The sequence below is a fragment of the Ailuropoda melanoleuca genome, chromosome 2 (genome assembly GCF_002007445.2).
Source record: "Ailuropoda melanoleuca isolate Jingjing chromosome 2, ASM200744v2, whole genome shotgun sequence".
NCBI lineage: Eukaryota > Metazoa > Chordata > Mammalia > Carnivora > Ursidae > Ailuropoda > Ailuropoda melanoleuca.
Genome location: NC_048219.1, coordinates 114,874,828 through 114,897,711, shown reverse-complemented (window position 1 = coordinate 114,897,711; position 22,884 = coordinate 114,874,828). Strand labels below are relative to the sequence as shown.

General features: G+C 34.9%; 1 protein-coding gene across 10 annotated transcripts in view; it reads right to left on the bottom strand.

The window, feature by feature from the left end:
- Nucleotides 1–22,884, bottom strand: part of KYNU (kynureninase) — a 132,557-nt gene that overhangs the window by 47,950 nt on the left and 61,723 nt on the right. For all 10 annotated transcript variants that reach the window (XM_034654506.1, XM_034654507.1, XM_034654508.1 and 7 more), the window contains 4 exons: nt 18,598–18,659; nt 16,989–17,060; nt 15,526–15,600; nt 13,062–13,208 (listed from right to left, as the gene is read on the bottom strand). In XM_034654506.1, coding sequence (XP_034510397.1) covers nt 13,062–13,208; nt 15,526–15,600; nt 16,989–17,060; nt 18,598–18,659 — 356 coding nt within the window. The remainder of the gene's footprint in view (nt 1–13,061; nt 13,209–15,525; nt 15,601–16,988; nt 17,061–18,597; nt 18,660–22,884) is intronic.

The window sequence follows — 22,884 nt, the reverse complement described above, 5'->3', positions numbered from 1 at the left end:
ATGTTTAAAAATCCCTCAATAAAACAAGGAATATCATGTGTTTTTTTTTTTCCTTGCCGTCCTACTAGCACAATACTAACATTTTTCTAACCAGTGGAATAATATGCACAGCCCCTGTGCATATTATTCTTCTATTTCAATAGATTTTTATTAAATCTCAGGATTTCCAGGTGAGGGAGTAGCTTACTGTCTCTCAAATTTGATTCATTATTTGTCTATTAAAATAGAACATGGAATAATACAGGTTAATTTTTTCCTGACAACTTTATTGATTCATTCAGATAGACTGACTTTAGACTGACACTAGTTTGTTTCTTCTTCACCAAAAAAATCCTATAAATTATGAAGACCATCAGTAAGTAGCAGATTTGGTGTGAAAAGGGTAATTATACAAAATAAGATATTTGTGGGTATACAGAGTTGGTAGTCAGCAGGTATGTATTGGTATGCTCATGTAATTGCTAAAGTAATATATTTAAGGTAAGTAAAGAACATTTGTCCTGAGCCACTTGAATAATCACCCATGGTTGTAGGTCCCATGATCCCTGGGAGATACCTGCAGGAGGTGCCCACCAGCTAGCCTGTGGCCATTCGTACATAACAGTCTCTGCATATTCCCTGTTATAGTGCATGTCCGAACTCCAGTGGCTGCCCTTGGCAGTGGCACGGGCATCATGGTGGGTAAATTGCACATGTCTGTAAGTACCTTCGAGGCTAGTAATGTATACTAGTAATGAGAATATGACCTTCCCATGGATGTTTGTGGAAACTACAGCTTTAACAACATACCGATCAGGTCTTTAAATATTGTCAATACCATTCCTGGTTTGGTATAAAAGTCATAGGAAACAAAGAACTGCAGTGCTGTAAATCTGGACAATATTACCTTAAAAAGAAAAACTGATGGGAAACTTTGGGGCAAGTGAACAGACAGAAAAAAAAAAAAAAAGTTCCAGGAGCATATGTGAGTGAGTGATTGAGTGTTTATGTGTGTGTGCTGGTCAACCCTATACAGACAGTAAGAACAAATGGTGGATTAACAATAACAGGTGAGCCAGTTAGCTCTGATCTTAGGATTCCCCAAAGAAGTTCATAATTACGGAGGAATGTGGGAATGAAGATGATGATGAAAGCTGGTAGGTTTTCCTGACATAGTCTTGAAGTGCTTAAATTTCCAAAATTCATTCAAGTACTGTGATTCAAAAGAATACATAGATGCTAAGTTAAAATAATAATAATCTTACTAATAATATTCAGTAAAGATCTCTGTAAGAGGTGCCTCACTATCTCTGTAAATACTTCAGAGTGAATTTTTATTCTGAAAGTGTTTCATCTAGCCTAAATTTATTAGGTTCTTCAAATATCCTCCTCATTTATTTCATATGAAAGAGTTCTGAACATGTGTCCCCAGATTATGCCATTTTGGCATTTGGATTATTTTGAGCCAAAGGCAATCAAGACTGCAAGCTTAAGAGGAATTTTTACCCCCTCTTAACTACCTAGGAGAATCTAAATTGGGGATATCTCTTAAAATAGGAGTTATTACCAGAGATAAATTTTATCTGAATGACCTATTTGTATGTCAGGGCAAACATTTAAATATCATGAAACATTTGTTCTTCCTATTGCGCTGTGAATTGCCTCCTCCCCTTCAAAGCACCAGGCTTCTATCCAGTTCCTTAGCTGTGGATGGGATATATACCTCACTTTACTTTTCTCTTTGAACCTCTCTCTCATGCATGTAGGGTTCCCATATCTACAAAATCGAATGTGATTTTCTCCTGTTAACCTGTCTCATGTTAACTTAATTGTTAGACCAGCCAGAAGAATTCTGAAGGATAGAGGAAAGTTTTCCTCCCCAACAGTACCTATTATTATTCACATTTGTGTAAAGCACTATTGTAGAAACTTAGACTCATCCTTTTCACTGGACTTTCTTAAAGTAGATATTGATGCAACTGACAAATCTGGAGATGAGAAATAGGAGGTGGGGAACATGGGAGCACTTTGTTAATGTGTTAGTTAAGAAGATATGAGACAGAGCCAACAGCTATGTCGAGAGAAAGAGTGAAGAATTTAGGAGACAGAAAAGGCAAAAAGATATTGGGACTCTTAAGTGTTGTGAATTTGCAGGTGAAAATGTATTACTGTAACAAAGAGTGTGCTTTCAAGAGTAAATTTCGGCTATTTCTTTTACCAGAAAAGAAACAGTGATTGTCGTCTCTATTTATTGTCAGAAGTAAGTATAAAACTGAAAGGAAAAAATAAGCAAACTGAGTAGTACTCTTCTCTTCTGGAGTCTTTCTCCAGCTGGCAAGGACCTCACACAAAGTGGTTTGCTTGATTTATTTTAGATACCAAGATGGAAAATATAGCTCAAGGTAATTTTTCAAGCTTAATTTAGCTCATTTAATATTTAATGATTTAACGGAGCAGTCTGCGTGTCCTAAGTGTGTCAAAGAACAGAAATGGAATTCGAAAAAGAACTCAAAATTTACAAAACGTGTTTTGATTTTTAGAATACCCATCCATTATAAATAACTCTTCCAAATTTTCTATTTAAATGGGGATACAGTCTTGTTTTATGCAGTATGTGATCCATAAAATTAGCCTGATCCACTCCTGCTGATAAGCACACACTTATTCATTCACTGGCCAAACAGGTATGTATTTAAAGGTAAGTGATTATGTTTCCAAACACTAGCATGTATCTATGAAGTTTACAGGGTCCACCCTTAATAAGTCATTGAGTACTCTTCTGACTTAAGCTTCCTAAATATGAGACTTAAGATAGGCACAGAAATAACTGTAAGACAGTGCCAAAAAGGTGGCCAATAATACATTTTCTGTCATGCTATGAAAATAACAACAGAAAGATGATTTAGCCTGACACAGGAGCAAGAAAATCTTGATGATGAAGGTCAAGGATTGCACACTCATTTTTTTACAGGAGTTAGTCAAGAAGTGTATGAGTTGGGCCTGTAAGAAATACTTCACTTTACCTTTTCTTGTAATGTAAACATACATATACATGCCAGCTGTCACTGCTTCAGTGCCAGGTACAGATGGGAGTTGTGTTGAAGAGCTCAAATCCCATTAAATGGGCAGTGCTGTTAGCCAGCCTTGCCACTCATTCTACAGGAATGATGATCCAGTATTGTCAACCTTCTAATTTTTCAGAAGATATTTAAAACTAGGAATTTTTATATAAAATGTCTGTATTTTTCATTGTTGGCATGTGATAACTGTATTTTTAAATATACCATGTTTGCATATAGATAAAGGGCTAGAGAAGCATGTAGTGGTTAAGCTGGAGGAACAGAATCTTCACATGTGGGAATTCTAACAGGAGAGAAAGCTAACAATAAAGGCCATGGAGACAGGAAGTATGAAATTTGGGCAGGAAATGTAAGAAACATTTGGTTTTGCTGAAACAAGTTCTATGAAGGAGAACACAGGCAAATATAATAGAGATAATTTAGGTATATGCAAAATCATAAAGGGTCAAGTGATTTGGACTTTATTCCACAAATGGCAAAAGAACAGTAGTCATCATGTGAGATAAACATGAGGCAGGGCAATAGGAGATACATAGATCTAGTCATAGCATTACCAAACATGGGCAGTTGACTTCGCAAATGTGTGACTTTTAAAATTTACTTTTCTCTTTTTATCTACCTGTTACAAAGTGAATTTAAAGAAACTCTTTAATTTATCCATCACAAGGTAATAATACCTATATTGAAAGAGAGCCCCATTTTTCATAAGATATGTTCTAGTGATAACTGTTTCAATTTACACAGCAAATTTCTCAACCAGATCTTCTTATGTATTTAAATTGACATACATACTTAACTTAACTTAATATTGCAAAGGCGTCTACAGGATAATTCTTGAAAACATCACGCTTAAATTTCTTCTCAAAGTTTACTTTTATAGACAATATGACAGTAATCTTGTTTGTTCACCACCTTACTTAAGATAGATTATTTGCTAAGATTATCAAAATTTTCTCTTGACTTCAACTAAAGTTTGATATTCCTAATCTTGTCTGCATAAATAATTTAACTCATTAAGGAAGGGCATCATGAAAGAGGACATTAAGAGAAATCTCTCTCATTTTATTTGGTTTTTTTTCTTTTTCTGCTTAAGGATATTCCACTTTCATTGCCATGAGGCACAAAACTACCTTTCCATTCTTACAGTGGTTAGTGAATACATTAGAACTAATCTATATATTTCATGTTGGAACACTTTCATTTATCAGTTTAACAAAGACTTACATTCCCCTTCCTTTGACTAATCAAGTGGTATGAAAAATAGGATATTGGAGAAAGTAGCCTGGATCTTAAGACGACTGAAGTATTTTTAAAAATCATCTACAAAATGAAAAAAAAAAAAAACCTCTAAGTGTAATATTTCATTTGGGGAGCCATAGGTTTGGATGAAGCTAGATCTGGAGAAATAGTTATGTATGATGGCCCTGATGAGAGTGATTAGAGAATCAGCAATCATGACTGGCAAAGGGGAGGCTTGCTTTTGCCAGATCAGCAATTCCAAAATAACATCTTCATCCAAATTCCTCTTTTATTAAGAATCAATCAGTCTTTCTCACATGGTCCACCTAATGAAAAGCTTAAATAAAATAAAACATCTGATGAAAATTTCTTAGAAACAGCTCAAAAGTTTTAGATTCTTGGGTACTGGTCCTTACCAACATATTCTGACTTATTAATTCCACGATCCAACTGGGATGAATTTAAGACTACAGATGTATATTTTTGAATAGAATAATCCCTCATTATTCTCAAAGTAAAGGATGTTTAGTTGATGGGGCATTTTCTCCAAATCCTAGGTCATTTTTTCCCCTTTTCTCTATCTCTGTGTCTATTTAACTACACCTATGGTCTTTTTTTTTATCCTTGAATTCTATGAATAGCTAAATCTGGGTGAAACCCCCAGAGCTCAGGATAGATGCTTAATTTCTGATATTTATATAAAACTTGTCTTTAACATGACTGATATAATAAGGTTAAATAAAAGTGATTTCTAAGAGAGATCAGAAAAAAATGTTTCATGTAAAATGAGATAAATCTGTTATCTGGTACCCCCATGCTGAACTGTATCATGACAGAGACTTTTCAATTCTTGCATAGCAACTGCAATTGCTTCCTAACTTCTGCCCACTTTTATCCCATTCCTACTCATTCCTGTAGGCAGAAAATTTCTTCTTAAAATTAAAACAAAATGCAGTTTCTTTACTGCCTAAAAGCTTTCAATGGCTCTCTGCAGGTCTTTAGGGAGAAGCTCAAGATGTGTAATACAGCTTAGTAAGCCCTTCTTTACTTTTGTCTGCCTTTTAGATTCTTTTCTTGTCATGCCTTTTCTAACTGTCAAATTATACAATCTTTTCTACAATCAAATTATACTAAAATATTTGCTTTCTTATAGTCCAGTCAGGGTTTTTTGTTTTGTTTTGTTTTTAGCTGTCTAGAATGTCCCTACCGCACAGGTAGGCATCTGGAGGGGATTTTATTTGGTTAACTCCTACCTCTAATTCTAGAATTGGCTCAGGTCTCATCTTTTCTAAAAAGGTCACTTTGAGGGTTGCCTAAGGTGGCCAGTTGGTTGGGTTAAGTGCCTGCCTTTGGCTCAGATCATGATCCCAGGGCCTTGAGCTCAAGCCCTATATTGTACTCCCTGCTCAGTGGGGAGTCTGCTTCTCCCTCCCCCTCTCCTTCTGTGTGCTCACTCACTCACTCTCTCTCTCAAATAAATCAATCTTTTTTTTTTTTTTAAAGGTCATTTTGACATTGCAGGCTAAATTAGGTGTTCTTATTTGGATCTGCATTATTATAATTTACTAAAATATTTACTGATAAAAAGAATAAATGAAAAATTCAAACACATGTCATTTCACTATAGGGAGTAGAGAGACATGATTTTTTTATGCACTAATGAGAAGATCCTATTGGGTGAACTGGCAATGACTTTAGTAACTGTACTCATTACAATTTCTAGTAAAGATTACTTCATATTGAAAATTCTATTAACCTTTTTAGAAAAGGTTAATTTTTATGTATAAAAATTCATGCAGGGTCGCCTGGGTAGCTCAGTAGTTAAGCATCTGCCTTCAGCTCAGGCCCTGATCCCAGCATTCTGGGATCGAGCCCCACATCAGGCTCCCTGCTCCCCTGCTTCTCCCTCTCCCGCTCCCCCTGCTTGTGTTCCCTCTTGCTGTGTCTGACAAATAAATAAGATCTTTAAAAAAAAAAAAATTCATACAACATACCAATTTATATTACAGTTATATACAAATGTATTTGCTACTAATTTTTCCCAGCTGATCCACTGCTCAAATCTCATGCAAGTACTGTTTTTTTTTTTCTTAGATATTTTATTTATTTCAGAGAGTAAGTGAGAGAGAGAGAGCATGAGTGGTGGGGAGGAGCAGAGGGAGAGCAGGGAGCAGGCTCCCTGCTGAGAAAGGAGGGAGCCTGATGCCAGAACTCTGGAATCATGCCCTGAGAAGGGAATGCTTAACTGACTGAGCCACCCAGGCACCACTTGTATTCTTGATCTTACTCTATTGTCACAGTCCTTACAGAGTTGACTCCCAAACTCCAACACTAGAAACATCTCAGCCAAACTTTCTGTAGACTTTGAGGCTTGATCAATCATTTTTTTTTAAGATTTTTATTTATTTATTTGACAGAGAGAGAGAGGGAGAGAGGCAGTGAGAGAGGGAACACAAGCAGGGGGAGTGGGAAAGGAACAAGCAGGCTCCCAGCAGGGGAGCCTGATGTGGGGCTGGATCCCAGAACGCCCCGATCGCACCCTGAGCTGAAGGCAGACGCCTAAAGACTGAGACACCCAGGTGCCCCCGATCAATCATTTTTGACTCCTACAAGCATCTCAAAATTATTTTTAGTAAGAATTTAGGCCTTCCCTAAAGACAAATTGATGGTTTGGTGCGGTGACCATTTATATATAAGGATTGCTTAGATACTTTAGATTTTACTAAATGTTGTTAAAACTACAAATGTCTTTCTTAAAATGATATTTTTACTCATATTCCTTCTTTTGTCTTGACATTATTCTGGATCCAGAATTAATTCTTTTTTATTCAAACTGTTTGAGCTATAATTGTGATTATTATTTATTAATAATTTAGGCAGTTTATGGTTGGGTCTAAGAGATGCTTATATTCATACTCAGTGGAGAGTTCACACATGAAAATGTAGAAGCTAATAAAACAAAATGCAGATTTGCAAAACTGAGTCTTTTTTAAAGATATTCTTTGCATTTCAGTGTCAGTAGGCTACAAGAAAACTAACATGCCAGCATGCATCCAGGTACAGTAAAATGGTGTAAAAAAAAAAGTGATAAATAAGGGGATCAATCATTCATCGATTCAACCAATATTTGTCACTCACTGTCTGCCAGGCCCCACAAGTTCCAGTGTGCTGTAGGCCATTTTATATGGCATTGAAGAAGAAAGGTGGAGTATAACCCATTGGCACTGAGTTCTTTTAGGGATAAGATTATTAAAATTTTCATTAGTCCATTACTCAACTTTTTAAAAGTTCAATCTAATCTCGAGTCTTAACCATGCTATTTAGATTATTGTTTTCTTTTATATTCTAGTATGAAGTGTCCAGTGACAGTCTTTAGTTTACAGTTCTGAATGTTTCACTTTCTGCCTAAGAATCCGTTATTTCTTTTTCTGGTACATTGGCTGTTCCAGTATGTCTTTTTCTCATATATTGGTAATTGCTAACATTTACCGATTACTTACAAAGCTCTAAATACTACGTGTTTTAGGAATAGTATTTGTTTAATTCTCCTAGGAACAGGCACTCTTATTTTCCCCACTTATTGGTGGAGAAATGAAGTCACAGTGAATTAAGCCAAAGTACACTAGAAACTAAGGGAGAGACATGGACTCAAGACCAGGTCTGACTCTGTCTCCACTATCTGAACTTTTTATTAATGCAAATGCTACACTGCATCTCAGAATAAGTATCCTACTCCATCAGCAAAGCAAAGGTGTGGTGAAACTAACAGCTATTATTCTTGAGTGCACAAATATACTTCATTTCCCAGGATTGTCCCTGTGTTAGTCAATGGAATATGAGTGGAAGTAAGTTTTGCCATGGTTAAGTTAATGCTTTTAAGAAGTTATGGGTGCCTGAGTGGCTCAGTTGCTTCAGCGTCTGCCTTCGGCTCAAGTCATGATCCCAGGATCCTGGAATCAAGGCCGGCATCAGGGACTCTGCTCAGTGGGGAGTCTCCTTCTCCCTCTGCTCCCCCACTCGTGCTCTCTCTTTCTTAAATAAATAAATAAATAAAATATTTAAACAAATAAGAAGTTAGTATGCTCTTCTCATCCTTTTATCCCGTTCCTTTGGCTGAATCAGACAAAGGATCCAGGGTATTGAAAGACATAGGACACAATCTTGAATCACTGGAAACCTGGATAATTTCATGGGAGAAAGTAGATTCCTGGCTGCTACATGAACAATAAACATGTATCACAATGAAAGCATTTATGGCTTTATGTATTAATCTACCTAATACACCAAGACTTTCCACTGAAAATAATGTCTATTTGTTACCTATTTCTTATCTTAATTCAAGTTGAGAAATTGTAATCTATGGTGAGTCCATTCATTTCTCCAGGTGACCCAGGGATTTTCCCTTTATTCTCTCCCTTTGTATTTCATTATGTTGTCTAATCAATTTCCTGCAAATCGTTTTCAAATGCTTTGTAAAATGAGGTGGAAAATAAAATATAAAGCGAGAAAGAAATAACAGAAGAAGGGAAGAAAAAAAGGGGGAAATGAAAAATTAGGAAGTGATGGAAGAGGAAAGAGGAAATAAGTTAGAAACATTGATGGCCCATAGGGGGGAAATAGAAAATGTAAAAAAATACTGTGGGTTGGTAAACCAAACTCTTCTTAGCCTGTCTCTGCTATACCATAAGGTTAAAAATTTCTTTACTTATGCTCTTTTGAAGCTACCACTTCAGAAGGCAATGAATCATAAGCAGGAATCTGCTAGCTTTTTCTGGGAATAATTTTGCACTTTGGATTGAAAGGGACAGATGAAGCTGCACTGCTACTTCTCCCTCCTTCCCTGTGCCTTAATTAGAATTGTGATATCTGGATTTGGGACAACTGTCTTGTGACTACAATGTGAGAAGTCTGAGAAAAAAACCAAGAGAACCCTGGAGATGCCACTCAGACATTACTCAACCGCCTAATGCATCCCAGCAGCCTCCTAACTCCAATCTTTCATGGTGAGAAAAAGAAATTCCAATTTTTGGCTAATTTCTCACTGGGATTTCATTTTTAAAGCTTAAAAACGTCATAATTGATTCAGGAATATTAAAGAAAAGACCAAAGCTGCGAGGGTAGAATTAAGAAGTGACTGGTTGAAAAGGCAAAAAAGAGGAAAGTGTCAGAATTGAGTCTAAAGGTCCCAAAGTGTGGTGGCAGGAAACATTAGGGTCATTTTAGGGGGAGACAAAACTAGAGCATACTGATGTCAGAGTGGATATAGGATTTCCAGGTGTTAATAGGGAGAAGAACACAAATAACCATTTTTGAATGTGGGAGTACCCTGTAGCTTTCACTCTTGGCAGTGGTTAAAATTTTTAGGGATAGTAATACAAAGGACAATGAGGAGCAACTATGTTCAGTGGGTGTAGAAAGAAGAAATGATTAGTAGAACCAAGTTAATAGAATATGAAAAATTTAGACATAGGGAGGTGAGGCAGAGTTCTGAAAGAGCAGGTTGGCCAATAAAATAAAATAAATGGCTTCAAAGACATTCAAAGACTTCAAAGACAAAAAAATGTAAATGTATCTTTAAACTAATGTCTCTTTTCATATGCTTGCCCTCCCTTATAACCTGATGTTATGTTTAATTTTCACTGGCCTGGCCCACTTGTCACCATCTCAGACCTTCTCACTTAAGAAAAGCCTCAGCATCTGAAATTCATTACATGAATCAAACTTTTCTTTTGATTAATTTATTAATTTTTCTTTTTAGATGATCCCTGGAAATCTTGTATTTTTTCTATGCTTCAAAATCCAGTTCTATACCACCTATAGCCAAATAACGACAGACAGAAAGCCAAATGCAAACTGGGCAAGACACTTGAACAAGTATTTCTTAAGACACTCAGAAGGCAAAAAAACATTTGAAAGATCCCAACCTCATCAATAGTCAGGAAAGTGCAAATTAGAACTACAATGCATTACCGTTACAAACTAATTAGATTGGCTATTGGTGAAGATGTGGAGCAAAGACATTCTCATACATGCTGATGGGAGTATATACCAAATTGGTATGACTCTTTGGGAAGTTGGTATAATTGATTAGGATTAAACATATGTATACCTTATTTCCAAGATTTCCAATCCTAAATTTATATGTAACAGAAATCATGTGAATGCTTACCTAAAAAAAAGTCTCAGAGTGTATAGAATAGCATTTACTGCAATAGCCCTCAAATGGAAATAAACCTCAAATATCTATCCTGATTAGAATGGAAAACAAAAATAAACTGTGGTCTATTTCATATACTAAAATGATATACTGAAATAAGAAGAAAAACAAGTACTGCTACCAAAAGCCCTCACAAAATTATTGCTACAAGCTACAAGAAAGAATCTCAGAAACATAATAGTGAGACAATAAAACAGATATAAAAGAGTACATTATTTACACACTTATAGATGGACAAAGTTAATATATATGGCTAGAGGTCAGGAGTGATATGTTTGGAGGGAAGGTCACAGTATTTGAGAGAAGGCACAATTGAGGATCCTGAGTAGTATAAATGTTCTAGGAGTTTCTTGATGTCGGTGATGGCTCTAAGGGTTCAAAATAATTCATCAAACCACTTATTTATGATTTGTGCTCTTTTTGGTATACATGCATTTATTTAATTAATATATTTTTTCAAAATTCCTGTCCACACTTGCCTTTCACATGATTATGAAATAAAAACTATTCTTGTTGACTTTCCTTGCTACATCCCAGTAACTTTTGGTTCCTGCCGTACTTCATTTCCAGAAACTTTCCTTTTTTTTTCTTTTATCTTATTTAGCCATTTCTAACAGTGATTTTTTATGCCTTTTTTCCCCTAGAAATTTCCTCTTTTTTGATTGACACCTTTAATTTTCTCTCTGCCTTTCTCTTCATCTTTATCTTCATAGACCACCCAAGAAAGCTATGTAAGTCTACATTTTAAATAACTTCTCTCAACCTCCACTGGGAATGGGGAAATTGTCTAGCAAGAGTATAAATGAGTGTTAGAATAATTTTGATAATGGATAAATTGAAGTCCACTCAATCACCATTTCACTCCCATAGTATCCGTCACTTCTGTGCAGTTACGTTGAGATGGAACTGCACATTCCTACCTTCATTTGACTGCAAGCTCAATGAGCATTTCACATGGGAGGCATTTATTATACTTTTTAAGTAAAAGAAAGCCTACAAAATACTGAGAGAATGGTTTAGCAAAGTAGCTAAGAATGAGAATTAAATATAGCACCTAAGTAAACAAATTCATTTCACTTTCCAATGGGAAACAAAAGATAATATGTATCTGAGCCACCTTCCTACCTTCCTATTTGTTGATGACGGTAAAGGGTGTGAGGGATCCTTCACTAAACAGCAGAATGTGTTCAACACAGCAGATACTTTATATTCTTCCTTCTCAACACTGAATTTATGAAATGGGTCCAACTATCCCAAATTAACACTTGTGAAAGAGGCTCAGAAAAGTCAAGTAACTTGCCCGAGATCATGTAATAATTAAACGACCTAGGCAAGATTTAAACCTCAGACTGTAATTCCAAAACCCATGGTCTTTCTTATCTTCTTGTCTCACTTCAATGAAGGTTAATGAGACATGCATGTATACTAAGGGGATCAGGGACTGCTGATTACTTGCATGTCATTTTAAAATATAATTTTTTATTGACCTCCCTTTATTTTGGTGTTTAACATTTTATGCCTAAATTAAGAAGACATTATCTTTATATCTTTTGTAGTGCACCACTTTCACAGTTATCCATCAAACCAGTTGGAAGTCGTGGTTGGAAATTCCTAGAGACTGCTGATAACGGTGCTAAATTTCTTTTCATTAGTTCTATTCATTAGCTTCAATAACTGAATATATTAACTGGATCTCACACATGTATTAATCCCGTAACTTATTAATGTTCAGAATAAAATTCGATTGTCACCTTTTTAAATGCATTAATTTCATTGCTGAATCAAATAGAACTGTTATTTAAGGATTTTAAATACAAATTGTAGCTGTTGAATATTGTTCCTCTGATTTCTTTTTTCAGGCAAACAAAGACTAAAAACACATTTTTTTTTTTACAAACATACATAGAGAGACACAATTTCAAAATAGTAAACAATATATGTGTAACTCGGTAACATGTAGGGAAAAACTCTCGTTACTGGCAGGATCATAATTTCTCGAGTCTTAAGAACAAAGCGGCTTTTTAAAAGTACACCATGTAGAACTCAATCTTCTGTTAACTTTTATTCTGCATCTCCCTTTCTTCAAGCACCTAAGTTTCAGTGAGAACTGAATTACATTTAGAATGAGCTATAATACGACAAAGTCCCAGAGCTGTGTTTCTAAGAGTCCTAGCATATGCAGTTATTATCCGAAGTATTCTATCTCATGCCTGCTGATGGACTAACTCAGTACCAATGACATCACCTTGCAGGAAGCTCACCTATCTTGCTGATTAGAGGCAAACTTTGGGACAGCAGATGGCAGTGAGGAAGTGAGGCAACAGAAGTGACAGAAAAAGGTTTAAATAGAGGTGCCTAAAGCAGAAGGGTACGGATTTTTTTTTTTAAATGTAAGGCTTACTGGTTTTGTGTGTTGTTTTTTTTTTACTCTTTAAATAATTTTACACAGACACACACAAAGGTTACTTTGTTAGAAGTGCAGTTAGAGCACTCCTCAGTAGAGTGATGTTTGGGGCAAGGTGGGAAGGAGAAAATGATGTGCTTACCTTTGCTTGTCCAGCTCTTGTGATGGCAGGTATATTAAAGAGCTGTCCACTGTAAAAATGCAGCCCACCGAACAGGATCACTGCAATTGAGTCTCCTTCCTTCTCAATTACTTCAAGGATATCCTCTATTCTCAGTGTTTCTTCCCCCTGAAGTTGAGTCAGGCACAAGTTACATCCAATCCACAACAACAAATTTGTCACTTCATATTTCCCAATGTAAAATTCACCTTGAGCTCTTGCCCACGTAAGAAAAATAAAAGACAATTTTTTTTCAGATTAATGGTTTTCAAAAGTCTCGGAAGAGAGCAGCATTTCAGCATGCCTTTTGTTATTGTAAGAAATGATAACAAAAAAGTACAACAAGGTTTATAAAGTTAAGTCTTTGCAAAACCCTACTTGCTTGCTTTACTCTTCAGTTTTTCAATTAATCTTTACTATTTGCATCCCCACAAACTGTTTTCTCCTTACTTCCATCCAGTAAAATAACAGAAAGTACAAGTAGTCCATGAAATATTAAATGGCAAAATTTTCTTGGAAATTACTTCATTTATCAACCTATCACATTGTTTTCCAGGATAGAAGATACACATCTTTTATCTGAGTATAAGCTAACCAATATTTTCTGTTATCTTAAGAGTAAACTCTCCTCCACACTGATCTAAAGATCAAGCTCCAAAAATGAAGAGAAATATCAATAAAACTTAATAGTATCAAGGTTAGTTGTTTTCCACTTCTCCCAGCTAAGACTAACGATTGGTTACTTAGTGGAAATTCTGAGTGAATTTAGATTTGGTCTTGCAAACAACTTGAGCAAAAAGAAATCAGCTAAATACAAAGTATCTACTTGCATTCTATCATCCTTACCCATTTATAAAGCTTTTATTAATTTTCTCCAGTGCTAAATCTGACATAATTTTTTAGGTCAAAGCATCATTAACTGCATTAGTATTTGGGGGAAGTTCATTAAGGCATTCATAAATTTTCCTCCAGTTATTTTTAATTTTTGGTAATTCTTGCTATTTATCAATTACTGTGTCCCATGACAGACACATATATATCACAAATATAGCACATATTTCAGTTTCTACTAGAAGAACTTCTTTACAGAATTGAAATCTATAAAAACAGTACCGATACTGAGATGTCTAAATTGTTAACTGATGTGTATTTTATATGTAAAGAGAAGGATTTCAGTAATTCTAAGACAAATTCTAAGTAAAACAAATAACATGGTAATCCAGAACTCTTTTTTTTCTTAAAAGAATCTAAAATGGTTTGTCCACCAATCATTTCAAAGAGAATAAGATAAAGTATTAAGCACACTAATTATTTATTTAAAGAATCAGTATAAAGCAAATAAGAAATGTCTTTCTTAATGGTAGAATATGGTTCTGATGTTGACCTGCTCTAATCTAGTAATGCTGAAGAATGCTCCCAAGATTATGATTAACTCATGAGGTTCCAAACACTTACCTCTTCCAACATTAAAACTTCTGATAAATTAGTGGCTATCTTCATTTTTTGCTGGAAATTAGCAATTTATATATGACATATGAAATAGATATCCTGTCACAGGTATGAGAACTTTCTATTCCATTAATTGCTTGTATGTTGGCAAAGAACTAAATGGAGTAGATTTTAATTTCTCAAAGTATTCTGGGTTGAAAGACGTCATTGTTCAAACATTGGCTTAACAGCCTGGGAGCATCATTTGTGAATCCCACAATTTATTCTGTGTGGATCTCTTGGTGCCAAATTATACAAGCTGCAGGGTTTATATGTCAAAGTCTGTACAACTTGGCCTTACATCTCTATTAATGTAAAGTGCACAGTATTTGAGGTCTTGAACATGTCAGGCCTGATTAGATGTTTCATTTGTTACCTGTTTAAATATGAAGGAATCTCAGAGAGATAAAGTAACTTTCTCAAAGTCCCTTACCCAGTAAGTTGGTGAGCCTGGGATTTCTGTGGGTGTGTTAGCCAGGTACGAAAGCCCAAGCTCTTTCCACTACACCACATCCCTTTCTACACCCCCACCCCATCCAAGCACAAAGGAAAACACTTGATACTTAGATTAAAAAGAGGTATAAAAGATAGGCATCATTCAGTTTCAACAAATATTTTAAAGGCATCCAAAGGCAATGGTATGTGAAATTGAAAATGATATATGCAATTTGCCATCCTTTTCCATCCCACTGAAGAGTATGGCAAATTCCAGTGGTATTCATAGGAAAAGAGTTTGCTTGTAATATGACTATCCCTTGAAAAATAAAAATAAATAAGTTTTTGAGTTAATTCTCCATTTTAAGTAAAATAAACTAGCAGTAACAGAAGTATTAAGTCTTTTATACTTTCTTGAAAGCTCCATTAAAGTAATAGAGATAATAAACTTTTGAGGAAAATGAAGGAAAAAATCAATACTAAATAGAAACATAGTGAGTATTTATTTCTCTTTCTCATATACCTCTCTTGGCTTTATTATCCGCATACTTTTCTCAATGTTAAGTCCATGAAGTTGAAGCTGGGACTCAATAGCATACTGGAAAAGAAGAGTGTTTATTAAATCAAGTCCAATGCACAGAAGTACATTGAAATAACTCCGAAAAGAGATAATAAAATAACAATAAAAGCATATTATTAGATTAAATCTAACATCAAGATTAAAAGTGACTGAACAGAATACACCAGAAAAGAACTGCTTAATATAATTTATATGCAGGAATATGAACATTCCTTGAAACACTGTATTTTAGAAATGGATGGAAGCATGGGGATCATCTAGACTTTAGAGAGTTCTATGAGATTTGTAGAAGATATTAAATCACCTAACTTTATTTATTTTTTTTTAAGATTTTATTTTTATTTATTCGACAGAGATAGAGACAGCCAGCGAGAGAGGGAACACAAGCAGGGGGAGTGAGAGAGGAAGAAGCAGGCTCATAGCAGAGGAGCCTGATGTGGCTCGATCCCATAACGCTGGGATCACGCCCTGAGCCGAAGGCAGACGCTTAACCGCTGTGCCACCCAGGCGCCCCTAAATCACCTAACTTTAAGTCAAAACCAGAGTTTACAAAATAACCAGAGTCAGGAGTGTGGACTTGCTGCACTTGACTAACTTATAGGAAGCACTTACCCTAAAAAGAGTAAGCGAATAAAAGGAATGAACATCAGAAAGTTCCCTTCACTGAGAATACAAGTTATGAATGGGAGCAGGAAATTATAGGACCCTGAATTTTTTCTCAATATTAGGGTTTTGATCCTTTTCAGTAAAGTAATGGCTATTAATTTGAATATAATTAAATGACTTAAAATTACAAGATGTATATTATAACAGTTAATAGTGATAATAGAAAGACAAATCAAATTTCTAACACTAAAACTGAAATATGCAATATTCTTTTATCCATGTCTATGTCTGGAACAATCAAATTTCTTAAAGAAGCAAGATTTAATAAACCACAAGAGATATTTTTAATCCTTAAAAAAATGTTTTTTCAATAATAAAGCACCCATAATTGTGCTAGCATGCTATGGACAAATAGAAGTTTTATCCCTATTCTATGTAGCTAAAGGGTTAAGCACTGGGTATATGTATTGATTTAATTTCATAAAATAAAACAGCAACAAGAATTAATAAAACATTTATAACTGCACTTGATTTAAACCAGCGGTTCGCTCAATGTTTTTAAAAAGACTTATAAATCAATGTTCCTATTCAATCTTTCCTCCCTTAACACGTTTTACTTGAACAAAAGAAATAAAGCTACAATCTATATTTTTAAAATGCCTAATCAAAAGCATTTGACAGATCTACTTATTGTAAGGTTACTTGGAAAAGACTAGAGAATAAACTATTCAACACAGGCAAATGGTGTGCTCCTCTAGGAAGAGTAGAAAGAATATAAATATAATTTGAAGAATCCTTACATGATCTGAAGGGAAGGCTTTGGCTTCCAGAAGAATTTTATACCGTTTTGGTGTAGGCTTAAAAAAGGATAACTGCAATGAAATGGATTTATTGAGAAAAGCACTAATACACGATTTATACATTTGTTCAGTTTATACCATACTTTCATTTTATAATCTCTGGCATTTTAAAGGCATGACTCAATTACTCATCCAGGTGTCTGTCAAGGGTTCCTTTTCCAATCAGCCTTATTTCTAATGAATTATAAAATAAAAGAAGGTATTGGCTCATTACATTTATCAATGGAAAAGCAAATTTGGGAGACACGAATGAGATAAAAACAAATTCTCAAACTTTACTTAAATTTTAATTGAAAAGTTATCTTCCCAATGCCTTTAATGGTAATTTCTCTATTATAAGACTGAAGTATCATGTTCTATATAAATTTTATTTATATTGATTTATCTCATAGAGCCAATTCGTTTTCTGGTACATAGTATTTCCACTGCCTTATTATTTTATGAGATTTTATTTTAGGTACAAGTGAAATGGCTTCAACCCTAACATGAAACATCTGACATTTCTAGAGGCACCAGGGAGAAGTAGTTCATTTGTTCAGGGGAGACCTTCCTCCCCACCCTCCCCCCGACCGTTCCTAGAGAATAACAACTGACTGACAACAGTAACAATGAAATGATCGCTATGGCCATCTCAGTGTTGATCACCGGTCAGCACGCTAAAGCAATTTTCACATATTGTTACATTTCACCCTTGTATAATACCTATCAAGTAAGTATTCTTGTCCTCATTTTTAAAAGGGAGAAAATGAAGATGTAGAAATCTTGTCCACAGTCAGACATTAAGTAACTTATCTAGGAATCAACACCTGAGGTGTCTGAACTTAAAACAATGCTATTTACAACCATGTTTAACATACTCCATGAATATCCCTTAGGGATATTTAACAATCATTTCTTCATATTAATACAGTCGTTGTGTGCTTTGGTCAGTAGACATGTTTCCAAAAACTCATTTAAAAACGAAATAAATTTTTTTCAAAGCATCAAGCAGTTACTACAGGCACCATATTCTAAATCAAGAATATATTTGACATTTTAAGATATATGTATTTATTAAGTACTTAGGAAGTAGGAAGCACTTTAAATACACTAACTCATTTATGGTATTAGATCCCTATTCTCCAATTTAGTTCTACTTTCTAATTCTTTTTTAACCTACTCCCTCAAAATTAGTCTATAAGGACATAACTGATCCTGAAGTCCAGCTTACTGGAAAACTCTTTCTGAAAAGCTCCGTGTTTGCTGGCATTTGTACATCATTGTTTTGTGTGCTTGCAAGCAGTTTTGCTTTTAACTCACTGTGACTTCTATTCCTTATGTTCTGAGATAAGAACCATTCATTATTCTAAAGCTTTTTGCAAGAGTCAACTCTCCCATGATTATGAAGAAGCCTTTCTATCATAGTCCAGCATTTCCTGGTAAAAATGAAAATAACCTCACAACTTATTTTTAAATAAGTAAACCACCAGATGCTCATGAATTAAAGATAGAAAAATGTCAGATTCTACAAATGAGTGTATACTAAACATTGGTGGGAAAGGATACTTACCAGTAGAAGATGTAAATTAACAGTCAAACCATTCATTAGGGCTATTTCTTTCTCATTGGCTCCTGTGAAGTAAACATATCATAATTTAGATTTTTCTATTAGTGCTGAAGTTACTTGGAAAAACAAAGTAGGGAGACTTCAGTCCTTCATCCTTAATGCTTTTAGAGATAAGGACATATCTGATGTGTCATCACAAAGAAATGGAAGTTTCCCCACTTGACTCATTTTATCAAACAATATCTGGTCCCACATGCACATAGCTAGCTAAAATTATATTTGCTTTTTAATATAGTAAATAATAGCAACAAAATAATGAAGCATTTACTTTTCCTGTAAACTAAAAATGATTTATCCTATTATCAGGTAGTTTGCCAAATTCCCACAGAGTACATTTTTGTGTTTTAAGTGTATCTCAAAAGAAAGCAGGGCCAATCACATTTTTTTAAAAAGATTTTATTTATTTATTTGACAGAGACAGCCAGTGAGAGAGAGAACACAAGCAGGGGGAGTGGGAGAGGAAGAAGCAGGCTCCCATTGGAGGAGCCTGATGTGGGGCTCGATCCCAGAATGTTGGGATCACGCCCTGAGCCGAAGGCAGACGCCTAACTACTGCGCCCCCCAGACACCCCCCAATCACATTTTTAAAGCCGGTTTGTTTGTAATATCCAATTAAAACTCACCTTTAATAAAAGAGCTAGTTTGCCAAACGTACTTCACTGTTATTACAGTGAGATATATTAATAGTTTATAAGACAAAAGAGCTAGAAAGCAAAACACAAAGACTTAAATAGCTCTGGGATTTATTCATACACACTGAGATGCAAGATAATACAGATAGGTATTATCTGATGGAGAACACATGCAAAACTAAGCTATCCACTACACAATCATAATCTGATCTAATTCTCAGTATTGAGGGCTTGAGCACTAGAAATAGACCCAGAGCACACATTGGATACTTAAGAACTCAGGGTACAATGACAATAATACTTAGGTATTTTTAGTTCTTACAGTGTCTCTTAAAAGCAATTAGACCTGTATAGTAGGAAAATCTCTCTATCACTGAGAAAAAATGGGTTTTGTGCCATTGTTTGTAAAGTTGTATGAGGCAATAGAGAAAATGTATAACACAAATCCTATATTTCATATCCAAAGAGATACTTCTATTAGAGTTCCATTTTAGAAGAGGAGACAGCAAGTAAAATAATTAATGTAATTTACAGATAGATTTCAGGATAAGTTCACTTGAGGGCAGGCCACTCAACTAAGTGTATAACTCAGGAATTTATATTTCAACACAGACATCTAGTCAAGAAAAACATTTCACAGATGGATTTCTCCATTTGACTTGCAATGTTGGTAAACAGTTGGTTAGAAGCTGTATCTCTGGTCCTTGCAAGGTGAACAGTGTCGAAGTCAAAGTGCAGTGAGACCAATCTCATTCTACATTCCTAGCGCTAAATAGAATTTGTCCTAGACATCCAAGATAGATATGAATATGATAACCTTATGTTGCATACAGTGGCATATGTCTTCTCCTACAATATGAAAATCTTTTGGAAATATGCAAAAGAAATGGTGCCAGCTTTACTATATTTATTTCTTTGAATTCTGTATGAATTCTTACTGTTATTTCTAAAACAAAACATTATCTAAGATATCTAATCTAGTATTATCCTTAAATCCCTATTAGCTATTTACATGCGTCTTTTCTGAGAACCAAGTATTTTGGTAGAGAAAGTGAAAAGATAAAAGGGAAAGTAATTTTATAAAGAGAGCAGCATTCATAGAAAGAGAAGCATTTGAAGGAATGTAATGAGAAGAAAAAAGAATTCATATGTTAGATACCACAGAATGAAAACAAAGAACTAGAAGAGGCAGGAAGGGAAGGAGACTTTCTAATGAAGTTTAGACATCCTATTTTGGCTTAACAATTGCATTCTGATTAAAGTAACTGTAGATTCCTTGAAAATTTTAATCCTCCAAACAATACAGTATTCATTTTGGATCACCTAAAATTTTTCTTGCAAAGAATGTAATGAACCACATGTGGTAGGCTCAATTAATGTAGTCAGACACTTGACCCCGTGGAACCTACTGCCTCACTTGGGTGGCATACTAACACCCGGATCAATTCTTTGTAAATAGTCCCTCACTGACTTGAGTAATTTGTCTGCCACCATGCACAAAAATTATCTCATCTTAGAACACTCCAAATTCAGCCGCGCACTTCACAAAATGCTCTCCTCACCTGCTACTGAACTTTGTGAAGGAGATGGTCAGTCTATTTAATGTGTGTGCACATGTACACAGGTGTGTCTGAGGACGGTGCAACTACTAAAGCTGCAGAACATGAATGCACATTTCAAATATAACCTAAAGGTACTAAAGAATCAAGGATTCCTAACACCAAAGCATCACAAATCAGACTGATGTTTGGCATATTTTTAAAGGAAAATTTACCTATTTGACCTATCTCTTTTGGTTCAAATTGCATTTCTGAAACCAACACTTGTTCTTCTAAGATAGTTCAGTACCATCAGCACTCCATAATAATAATAAAAAAAAAATTAAGCAAACTGAAATTCTTTCAAGTTGCTTTTCTTTGTTCTTTTTCTTTTTCCTTACAGCTTTTTTTGAATTGCTGTTGAAACATCAAGAACTCCAAGTATTGCAGGGCAAAAATTTTTAAAAACTTCCTGAATGCTTATCAGGATTTGAAAGTCTTCATTTTAGAAGATCATCTACCATTCACCACAGTAAATGTCAAGATTTGAATCACTTCATCCAAGATGGGTACGAGCCAGGGTTCTCATCTGTGGAGTGCTTCCTTGCTTGTTTATTTATTGAAAATAATGTTTTGCTTTCCCAGAACGTGTAACTTCGTTAAATGCAAGCATGGGCTTCTTACCTCAATGCCTGGCCTGTGAATGTTTATTGAGTCCTTACTATGTGCCAATACTTCTAAATATGTGACTTGTATTTTTTCACATATTCTTCACAGTCACACAACTACATATCTACTTTAATTGTCCATATTTGTCAATGAGGAAACTGGCATCCAAAGAGATGAACTAATTCACCCTAAGTCTCAGAGATAGAAAGTAAGACAAAATATTAACCCTCTCTTAGGAGGAAAAGAAGACTAAAATCTTTGTATCAGACTACACTGGGAAATGTTGTCTACATTATCCACTCCCTGTAAATCAAATATAGGAGGCCCATTTTCATTACCAACATTCCTCTGCATCTTTCTTATTTTACTTTAATTTCAAATATTTTGTCAAGAGAAAATGACAGGGCCCCAAGCTGCTCAGTGTTTAATAAGAGGATTCGTGATGGATCTCCTCACTGCCATCCATGTTCTGTATAAGTGATTAAGCAGATGCAAATGCTATTGTGGATTTGCTTGTAAGGTTTGTAATCAAGCTAAGTCTGAGAACTTTCCACTCTGTCTTTCAGGTACTAAATTCCTGTGGCCTCCAGAGGTGGCTGGCTAGTGATGGTTGAGGATTCGTAACTGGAGACAGCTTCTAGGGCTTAGTCAGTCAACCACAAGTTTCATAAAGCAAATTTATGTCCACATTACAACATTTTATAAGCTGAAATGCATGTATCTAGCCCGTTGTGATTTTTATGTACCCAGGGAGAAGTAGGCTTAATAATAATACTAATAATATTTATTCTTCAGCAATTCTATTTCTAGCATCTTGATAATATGACATTAATTATAAGGGAAAGTTACTCCATGTTTTGCAGAATTGTTGGCTCTATATAAAATGTTTTATTAACAGTTTTTCTTCTCATCTGAAATTGAAATTCTTTTCTACGTCTCTGAAAAAATACAGCTGCGCATGTTTCCTCCTCCTCTCTGTCCACTCTACCAATTTGTACACATAATAATTTTTATTATTCTCCTGTTACTTCTTTTTGGGAAACTTTATGGTGAAATAAAGGCTATGGTTTTAAGAATATGGAAGATTCAATCACTGCCCCAAATATACAATGTGTCTGTTTGCTCATGACACATTTGCATAGCTTGCAGGTAGCAAAAATAAATTTGACTTCTGCTGCTTTTTATCGTACTTACCACATAATTATTTTAATTATTTCATGATTTTTGCAGCCTCTACTTCCAAGCAGGATTTAAGGTTTCTTGGGTTACAAAGTGAGGAAGGATGATAAAAAATAGCAATAGAGTACAACATATGCAGATGAGAAACAGATAGAAATTGTTATATGTTTTTGCTACTTCCAATTGAATAAAATTTTCTCAGAATTTCCTAG